Source organism: Crocuta crocuta, unplaced genomic scaffold (genome assembly GCF_008692635.1).
Source record: "Crocuta crocuta isolate KB4526 unplaced genomic scaffold, BGI_CrCroc_1.0 scaffold352, whole genome shotgun sequence".
Lineage (NCBI taxonomy): Eukaryota > Metazoa > Chordata > Mammalia > Carnivora > Hyaenidae > Crocuta > Crocuta crocuta.
The window spans coordinates 1,475,469-1,483,534 of NW_027532169.1; the positions used below are offsets into that span (position 1 = coordinate 1,475,469).

General features: G+C 42.6%; 1 protein-coding gene across 1 annotated transcript in view; it reads left to right on the top strand.

Annotated features, from left to right (window-relative positions):
- CA10 (carbonic anhydrase 10) overlaps nt 1–7,847 on the top strand; it is a 494,025-nt gene extending 486,178 nt beyond the window's left edge. Inside the window, exons 7-9 of the mRNA XM_077776811.1 lie at nt 1,546–1,700; nt 3,785–3,959; nt 6,523–7,847. Of these exons, the coding sequence (XP_077632937.1) occupies nt 1,546–1,700; nt 3,785–3,959; nt 6,523–6,545 (353 nt within the window). The 3' untranslated portion in view covers nt 6,546–7,847. The remainder of the gene's footprint in view (nt 1–1,545; nt 1,701–3,784; nt 3,960–6,522) is intronic.
- Nucleotides 7,848–8,066: the final 219 nt, after the last annotated feature.

Below are 8,066 nucleotides of genomic sequence, written 5' to 3' on the forward strand. Positions count from 1 at the left end.
ATTGGGAATCACTGCGATAGAGAGGCAATGGGAGACATAAATGTAAATGGTCTTCTCATTGTAGAGTGGGGGGAAGCATTAGACTTATCCCCCAATAAATGTCATGTGTGGAAGCACACAGAAAATCAGGAGCCAGCAACAGAACCTGAGAAGGAATGGCCAAAATAATAGGAATACCAAGCATGATGTTTTGGAAGCCATGAGAAGAGAGTAAGAGTGTACAGAAAGAAGGGAGGGATTTTAGAGAGAGAAGAGTGAGAGAGGCTCATTGGAATTTGTAGATATTTGAAAACTTCAGCACGTTACAGTGTTTACAAAGTACAACCAATGCACTGAATTTAAAAATCAGAATTCAACAAGCCAAAATGGCAACTGTTTTTAGATGATCGAGGTGCTTGTTATCCTCTTGTTTTCTCTCTTTCTTCCATATACTTTGATATGTACTTATGTCACTTTTATAATTGAAAAAGCATATTTAATACTAAAATACATAGGAGTGTGACTACCTCAAATAGGTGTAAAAAGAGAAAAGGCTATGTGCACGGACCTGATAGAGAGGAGATTCACAAAAATGAAATCCGTTGTTGAACTTAACTGTCAAATCTCATGGTAGGATCTGGCCTGATTTGCTTTACTTTCTAAGTGTTTTCTTAATGTTCTTTTAACTAAACAATGTTAATAAATGAGAACAGTGACCAGGCAATGTTTCAATAGGTCTTGAAGCCTTTGACTGTGTATTTCATTATGACTATAATGCTATGGGTTTAGTGCTCAGGGGCCATCACCAATGTCTTGCCCACTCGTGGTAACCACAGTTCTGTTTGCCAGTATTCAGTGCCCCATCTGCTGGAGAAATGTGCTTCTTTGAATCCCCAATGTCAGCCTTGGCCATGTTACTTCTTGGGCTGCCAAAGTGTGAGCAAAAGTGACATGTGCCCCTTCTGGGATGGGAGCTTTGAGAGCCAACATATGCTTCATCGTGCTTGCTTTCCATCATTGCTACTCACAAGGGTCTAGAGGGCAGCTGCTCTATGGGCCTGGGTCCCTGAGTGTGGACAGCAGTGACCTGGAGGCAGCTCCCAGCCAACCTAGGGTGAACATGTACGTGAGCAAGAAATAAACCTTTGTTGTTTAAAAGAACTGAGATTCATGGTGCGCCTGAGTGGCTCAGTCAGTTGAGCATCCAACTTCGGCTCAGGTCATGATCTCAATGTTCATGGGTTCAAGCCCTGCGTCAGACTCTGTACTGACAGCTCAGAACCTGGAGCCTACTTCGGATTCTGTGTCTCCCTTTCTCTCTCTCTCTCTCTCTCTCTGCCCCTCCCCACTCATGCTCTGTCTCTCTCTGTCTTGAAAATAAATAAAACATTAATTTTCTTTTAAATAACTGAGATTTGGGGGCCAGGCGGGGAGGTATTGTTCATCACTGTAGCCTGCCCTGGCAGATACGGTCTTCTGGAATCTGAAAAGAAAAAAAAAGTATCAGCAATTCTGGCATTTTCTCAAGAAACCTAACTCTTAAGTCTTTCTTATTTTCTTCTCTAGATGATGCATATTTACTACAGGGACTTAATATAGAGGAACTATATCCAGAGACCTCTAGTTTCATTACTTATGATGGGTCGATGACTATCCCACCCTGCTATGAGACGGCAAGTTGGATAATAATGAACAAACCTGTCTACATAACCAGGATGCAGGTGAGCTTTTCCAGGGTCTTTTAGCTCATGGGGAAGATGGTATAAAGACTGACTGGATTTGTGGAGTGCCTGTTTTATCAGTTTGCTAGGATTGCATCAACAAAGCATCATAGACTCGGTGGCTTACACAACAGAAATGTACCACCTCACAGCTCTGGAAGCTATAAATCCAAGATCAAGGTGTCAGCAGGGTTAACCCCTTCCAAGGGATGTAAGGAGAAAACTGTTCCGCACCTGTCCTTCTGGTGGATTGCTGGCAATCTCTGGTGCTCCTTGGCTTATAGAAGCATTGCCCACTATGCTTTCATCTTTACATAGCGCTCTTCCTCTGTGTCTCTGTCCAAATCCCCTTTTCTTTTTTTCTTTTTTTTAATGTTTTTTTATTTATTTCTAGGAGAGAGAGAGAGAGAGACAGCATGAGCAGGGGAGGGTCAGAGAGAGAGGGAGTCACAGACTCTGAAACAGGCTCCAGGCTCTGAGCTGGCAGTCAGCACAGAGCCCGACGCGGGCCTCGAACCCACAAACCGCGAGATCATGACCTAAGCGAAAGTCGGACGCTTAACTGACTAAGCCAGCCAGGCACCCCAAATCCCCTTTTCTAAACAGCCACCAGTCATACTGAATCAGGGCCCACCTTATGACCTTAACTAATTACATCTGTAAAGACCCCATTTCCAAATAAAGTCACATTCTGAGGTGCTGGGGTTAGGACTTCAATTTATGAATTCTGGGAATACACAGTTGAAATCACCACACATCTGAAGAACCAGCATCTGAAAAGACTTAGCATGAACTAATTGTAGAACCATCCCACCTGTCTGAATAAGAAAAGAGAGAAGGGTTCCCAAAATGTGACACCTGTGATGTTCAGACAGCAAGTGAGCAAAATGGATATGTCCAAATATGTTTGGAAAAGCTGGATTTTTTTTAAAAAATTTACATAGATTTCCTTATTGGGAAACTTCTCAGGGCCTTTAAATTGATAATACGTGTGCCCATCCCCAAGAGGAGACACAGGATGTTTAGCACTTCACAAACCTATTTGAATGTGGGATATTTTTAGAGCATCTCACGGGACTAGTATTCCTCTGAACTGAGTGAGAACCAGTGGCTGCATGGTGCCGGATTTGCTAATGACTCACTGTACACTCCCAAAGCTGTCATCCCCACTTATGTGAAGGGAACATTCTATAACGAGGGGGGTAAATTATATCTGTTCGAGTTCTGGAATTCTCTGATGGTGAGCGTCTATAAAAACACAAAGGAAGGTGAACAAAGGAAGTGGAATCCAATCTCCTTGACAGGATATGTACTCACAAGCCAACAGTCTGAACCATTTGAAGTCTTTGATCCTATCTGTAGTGATTGGGATCCTTTGGGTGACAAGCCACCCCCTCTAGAAGATTTAAACTTAGAAAAAGGGAGACATTCAAGAGATACTGGGGCATCTCATGGAAGTTGAGATCAGAAGTTGATGTCCAGAATCCATGAGAAGTCCGTCCTCCATGGCCTTTTCTGCCCCTTATTGCACATATGCTTTGTTTCTTTCCTGTTGGAGACTCTTCCTTTGCTTCACAAGGACTGGGGTGGAATATGGTGGAAAATGCTTTAGTCCAGCCACCTGGTCCTGATAGTCACAAAAAATAAACCAAATTGATCCCACTTAGCATTGCTCTGACCCCTGGACCAATCACTACCGTTTAGCTAATACCCATGTCAGGGAATAATTCAATGAATTAGTGGAAGTTATCGAACCATGAGGTGTCAGAGAAAAAAGGGACCCTGGAGAACAACTAGATGGATTTCCTCCTTCAACAGATGGTGTATTTGAGGATAAGAGAACAAAAGGACTTGTTCAGAACCATGCATGACCTAGTGAGATAGAAGCAAGTTTCACTCTGTGCATGGAGGCAGCAGTGGGCCTGCAGCACAACTGAATCCATGAAACAAGGGTCTCTGCAGGGCTTACGTGCCCTCTTTCAGGCAGCCAGTACCACCGGGCGTGGGCACGGTCTACATGGTCCTTCTTTTCTCCTAGTGCATTTAGGAGGATGGGTGGGACTCAGCTGTGTCTCTCTCCACAGATGCATTCCTTACGCCTGCTCAGCCAGAATCAGCCATCTCAGATCTTTCTGAGCATGAGTGACAACTTCAGGCCTGTGCAGCCGCTCAATAACCGCTGTATCCGCACCAACATCAACTTCAGTTTACAGGGGAAGGACTGTCCAAACAACCGAGCCCAAAAGCTTCAGTATAGAGGTGGGTGCACTGACTCTGAGGGCAGTGGACCCCAGCCAGAGCTCAGCCATCTTGCTCAGACTGGCTCTTAAAGGCCTGGCATTATCTCCCAATATTAGAACCATGATTACAAATACACCTTCCATTTGTATTGTGTTTCCCTGTTGGTAAAATTTATGTATCATTAGAGATAGAGAGAGAGAGAGATAGGAAAAGAAAGAGGTAGAGAGAGAGAGAGGTAGAGAGATAGACATGATAGAGATCGAGATAGAGATAGAGTAAGAAAAAGAGAGGTAGAGATAGAGATAGAAGATAAAGATAGAGATAGAGATGATAGAGATAGAGACAGGGATGGAGATAAAGATAGGGAAAGAGAAGGAGAAAGAGAGATAGAGATAGAGATGGGGGAGGGGATGGTCAAACTTTCAAATCCCTTCTGGTTCAAGCAAAATGGCATTTAAAAAAAAAAAAAAAGGAAAGAAGGAAGGAAGGAAGTTTTATTGGAGCCCAGGTTAGAACAGCTGCCTTGTATACCCAGTCTTCACAAAGAAGAAAGTGCTCCCATGAAGGAACATTTGGTGTAGGGTTTGTTTTTTTGTTTTTTTTTGTTTTTTTGCAGTAGTTACAAATCATTACACTAAGGACATTTCAGAAAATTGCAGACCTTATCTCAAGTTTCTAGGATATGCAGCACCATATGACTTTAAACTTATGAGAACCAGGGAGGTTTTTTCCTTTTTCTATTTCTTTAAGTTTTTATTTACATTCCAGTTAGTTAACCTATAGTGTAATATTTGTTTCCAGTATACAATATAGTGATTCAACACTTCCATATGTCGCCTGGTGGTCATCACCACAAGCACACTCCTTAATCCCAGTCACCTATTTCACCCATCCCCCCACTCACCTCCCCTCTGGTAACCATCAGTTTGCTCTCTGTAGAGCTGTTTCCTGGTTTGTCCCCCTCCTTTTTCCCTTTGCTTGTTTGTTTGTTTCTTAAATTCCCCATATGAGTGAGATCATATGGTATTTGTCTTTCCCTGATTGACTTGTTTTGCTTAGCATAAGACAACATTTTTATTGCCATTTTACCAAGGGCCCAGTGAGGCTGATTTTCCTGTGTTATTTGTTAGAACAGGACAGCTAGAAGCTTTCAAGCTTTTAGCTATGTATGCCCCCTTTCTCCCAAAAGGCAAACAAATACTCTGGATGCCAGGCTGATGGGATCCAATGAAGAACCATGTGTGAGCACATCGTTTTCCAGTGCAATGTTTCTAGAAGTGAATATTATCCCAACTAAAGAAGACATTTAAGATGAACCCCTGCCTCCTATAACCCTCTTGTCCATATCCAGCCTCCCTCTTCCCTTATGCATACTAAGTATCTGTCGACCACTGTGGTAAACCCTCAACATGGAAAAGAAGATGGAGGCAGAAGAAATTCATGAAAACTCCTTCAGCAGGGAATCCACACACCTGAGCTCCGGGCCTGGTTCTGTCACTACCAAGCCTTGTAAACCCAACAAAGTCAAAGTTTCCCCCCTTGGCCTGGCTTCTTTCATGACAATCCCTACACGATCTACTTCATGACTTGTGAGGAGCAAATAAGAGCCTGGATGGGGAAGCCCCTTGTGATAATAACATGCTGCCCAAATATGGAGGCTACAGATGTTACCAGGCGGCTTTTAGAAGCAGCTACCACTGCTGCCCCAAGGTCCTCCACTTCATTTCTCCTACTTACCCCATGTTTCCCTCTTTTTTTCTCTGTCAGATACGTGCAGAGTGTTAAAACTACAATTTTCTGTTCCCTTCCAGCCAGAACTACCAGAAAAATACTCAACTCATTCGCTGAGCCTTCCCTTTACTCAACACCTACTTATTGTGCACCTACTATGTGCCAGACACACACTTAGCTAGGTGATCGAATATAGTGCTGAGGAATACAGATATGACCCTATCCACGCAGAGCTTAGTCTGGAGCAGGGGCCACAAACTTTTTCTGTAAAGGGCCAACAGGTAAATACTTTGGGCTTTTGAGTATTATAGTCTCTGCTACACTCTTATGTTGTAGTGTGAAAGCAGCCATAGACAATATGTAAATTATTGGGTGTGTTCATGTTTCAATAAAACTTTATTTACAAAAACAGATCACAGGCTGTATTTGGCCCATGGGCTGTAATTTGCCCACCTCTGGTCTAGAGCACTGCCATTCACTAGAGCATTCTGTGACTATGGAAATGTCCTATATCTACATTGTTCACTGTGGTAGCTACTAGCCACATGTGGCTGTCAAACATTTGAAGTGTGGCTAGTATGATGATGCCAACTAAATTTTTAGTTTTATTTAATTTTAATAAATTTCAATTTATAGTAGCCACGTGTGACCAGTAACAACCATATTGAACAGCTCAGGCCTAGAGGTTATGAGGAAGTGAAGGGCGTTGTTGGAATACATACATACAGTTTCCAAAACTGTCCCTTCCCCTTTGGAGTAAGCCCCCCAAATTTCATGTGAATTAATTCAACTATGCCTTGTTTTTGTATTGTGTGTGTGTGTGTATTTTTTTCTTTGTCTCTCTTTCCAGTAAATGAATGGCTCCTCAAGTAGGGAATGAGGCCAAGAAGAATCTCAAGAAGAAATGCTACAACTGTGAATTGATGTAACCTAGAATACCCCTTCTTTCTTCTCTCTCCTTCCCTCTCTCAAGCCCCGTTCACTCTTTGGATTGGCCCTTTCTTCATGAAAAGTGTCTGCAACACCCTGCCAGAGGAACACATCTCTTATACACACTCACTGACACACACACATACACACAGGCACTCACACACACACGTGGACACATGCAAACATATCCACACATAGACACACTCACATGGCCTCCAAGATGGGAAGTCAAGTTTCAGAAACAACAACAACAACAACAACAACAACAACAAAAACAGACTCATTCATAAGAGGTCTTAGAAGAAAATAACCAGTTAACCTGATTACAATTTTGATACTGTTTTCCTGAACTAATAAATCTACCCAATGAGACTTTTCAGCCTTTGTACATACAAAATTCTTCCAAAAGAGAGAGAGGAGGAAACACAGCTCGACAGCATCAAGTGGACTTTGTTCTTGGCATCAAATGATCTCGGGTGGTGTCCTAGGATCCTCTGAGGGTGCTGGTGATAGGTGAACCAGGACAAAGTTGGCCAAGGACACTTATTTCTAGATTATGATTCTTCTGTTTACTCAAAAATTTAAAAAGAAAAGGACAGACATTGAAGAGATACACATTGTATATATATCACTGCAGACTATAAACAAATGGAATTATTTCCCCTCTTTGTCACATATCTGTAGTAGGATTTGCCAAGATCAAAATCGATCCATTCACTGTTTCTTGTTTTCCAAAGGTCATACATTGTGTTTGGTTATTGTTAACAACTCAATAAATGTGTTTAATGAGTTCATTTCATTTTTCTGGCTTTGGTCTATTCTCCTTCCTTACAGGTGAAGCCTCAGCTCCATGCATCTGCATTCTTTGATTTCACTTGTTCCTTCATCTACATGTTCTGTTCATTTGCAGCCAGTTTTTACTGGGTTTGTGGCAATCAGGAATGCATTTGCTAAGCAAGTATAACTTTAATTCCACTCCATGGCTCGATCATTCATACAAGGTGAGCTTCAGCCTGAGATAGCAGGCAACAGATTTCTTGCGTTTCAAAACTGCCATCCCCCCTGTGATGTTCCCTTGAAGGAATGCACTTTGCCTTGTAAATTCCTGGGAAGGGGGTGTCTTTTCTCTCCAGGTAGAGCCGGATCTCACAAAATACAAACGAATGCCTTTCTTTCCTTGTTTATAATGGTCACTCACTGTGTTTGGTTACTGTCAAGAAATCAATAAATGTGTTTAACAAGTTACCCGGTACCCATGTCTGCCTTTATTGAGAAAAGGATGCTCCCTGCTGAAGCCTCTGCATCCTGCTGAGTCTGTGAGCAATCGCACTGTGGCTGGCAGGACAGCAGAGCCACAGAGCAGCTTGGCTGGCCATTCCCAAAGCAGGGTAATTAATACCCTGTTGAGAAAACATATAGGCTTAGCTGCTGGAAGGGGAGATCTGGATGTTGGTTTGGTGGCGA